The sequence below is a fragment of the Pteropus alecto genome, unplaced genomic scaffold (assembly GCF_000325575.1).
Source record: "Pteropus alecto unplaced genomic scaffold, ASM32557v1 scaffold338, whole genome shotgun sequence".
In the NCBI taxonomy this organism is placed as follows: Eukaryota; Metazoa; Chordata; class Mammalia; order Chiroptera; family Pteropodidae; genus Pteropus; species Pteropus alecto.
Genome location: NW_006441995.1, coordinates 4,057,766 through 4,059,868, shown reverse-complemented (window position 1 = coordinate 4,059,868; position 2,103 = coordinate 4,057,766). Strand labels below are relative to the sequence as shown.

Here is a 2,103-nt window from a genome sequence, read left to right as displayed (position 1 = left end):
TTAAAGACAAAAAAGAATATTAAAGTTTCAGTACATATGAAAAGATGTGCCTTAAAGACATACGAGCTAACTGGACTAATGGTGGACTAACCTAACTTGGTTTTACCTTTATCTCATTTGATAAACCATGCACATTCTTTTAAAGAAGAGAGGAAAATCATTTTTAAAGTTTTATAAAATGCTTAATAGAATAAAAATTTTTAATGCCATTAGTAGTACATGATAAAATAATTCTTTTATGAAGTCTTTCATTATTTATCCTATTCTAGAAATGGAACCTGAATATTATTTTGCCAATTTTTAAATCCATAGCATATATCCAAAGCAATGAGGTGACTTGATTTTAACCTGTGACGCACAGCAAAGTTCAAGAGAGATTAAAAAATAATCTAAAGATAGTTAAAATGGTCAATTTTATGCTATGTATATTTTACAACAATGAAAAAAAATCTAAATAGAAAAAAAATCTTTGTAAAGCAAAATTGGGTTCCTCTTTAGTATCAATAATGGATGAGTTAGAATTACATGTCGTTTTAGAAATCAAAGAATTGTTCTTTCAGACGCTTAAGAATATATAATGAAAAATCATAATGGCATTTAAAAACAAGTAACCATGCTGGACATCTTCATGTAGTGTGATATTCTTAAATTCAGTGTCAAAATGTCTTCTTTTCTGAAACTTTTCCATTTCATGGGTCTTTTTTGTTTTTGTTTGAAAAGGACTGAACTTAGTAGTTACAGCGATGTTGAAAGAAGTTTAAAATTTGTTTTGCATTTGTTGTATTCCATTCTTGTTCTTTCAGAGGTCCTTCGCACACAGATACATACTTTTTCAAAATTTTTTCTCCTACTTCTCGAAAATCCAAGGGTTCTTTGTGTGTAGTGTAGCTTGCTCCAGAAACACCAGTATCCACTCCATGATTTCCTGGCTGTTGATCTGTACAATGCTTCAATCCCCAGTAACACATTTCTCCACTGTACATCATAGCCAGCAAATGAATGTCGCTAAATATTCCTGGGAAAGTCATTTAGATTGAGAGATTAGAATTTAAAACTTTAAAAAGAAACTCTAGTTATTAAAACTCTAATAAATTTGTCATTAACCAATTTTCCTTCTCATTTAACAGTTATATTAGAAAAGCCAAATTTCACTAATACAATCTTCATTTAATTGGCATTTCTATCTCTATTTTATCTATAAAGAGGCTCATCAACATCACCCTCCCCCACACCCCCACCCCCACCCCCAAATAAATAAAAGAGAGTACTGTAAAAGAATTTTTTAAAAAGATCACTTAGGTCAGTATGTTCTTAACCTTTTAGGGATTCTCTTTAAAACCTCTTGAAAATCGAATCTAATCAATGGAACCTCTCTTAGAACAGAGACCTTAAATTCTGTACAATTTCAGAGCACTCAGAAGTCACCGTGAAGGCCATCATAAACACAACTTTTAATTTGGGTTATGCTCTAGGATCAGTGTTTTAGTTCCAGTCAAGTATCCTACATCTCCTACATTTCTACAAGAGTTTACAGAAATTATCATGCATAAATATGACCCTGAGAGGCCATATAATTCTAAATTATCAAGGATGTTAAGATGCTTTATGTTCCTAGGAAAAGGAAATACATGCAGGATTTTAATCAACATTTGAAAGCATTCTTATTATAGAATAGGGCAATTATATTAGTAAACCTCTGTGGCACACAAAGTATATTAATTTGGTAGAAAGACAAGCAGACCTAGAATCAAAAAAATCTGAGTATGTTATTATAAATTATATCACTAGTTAACTTCTTAAAGCTACTAAAATATAAATAAATGATTTATTCTAACGTACAGGTACTTGTATGATTAGAAAAGTTTACCTCAAATAAATGAGCATCATAATCGCAATAGCTCACCTAACATGGCTCATCGGAAATGACTATGATGGTACTAGAGACACGAAAATGGAAGAAAAATTCAACTTTCAAAAATGTTACAGTTTCTATCATCTCGAATCTATTGCAAGCTTTCTATGCTCTCAGAATTTGTTCCTATAGCTATCCTCTTCACTTCACCTCAAATGCAGCTTATAAATAGTAGTGAGAAGGACAGGTTC

At 31.2% G+C, this 2,103-nt stretch overlaps 1 protein-coding gene across 1 annotated transcript in view; it reads right to left on the bottom strand.

Moving 5' to 3' along the window:
- Nucleotides 1-182: 182 nt before the first annotated feature.
- CUNH5orf51 (chromosome unknown C5orf51 homolog) overlaps nt 183-2,103 on the bottom strand; it is a 13,859-nt gene continuing 11,938 nt past the window's right edge. The window contains exon 6 of the mRNA XM_006919515.3: nt 183-1,015. Coding sequence (XP_006919577.1) covers nt 729-1,015 — 287 coding nt within the window. The 3' untranslated portion in view covers nt 183-728. The remainder of the gene's footprint in view (nt 1,016-2,103) is intronic.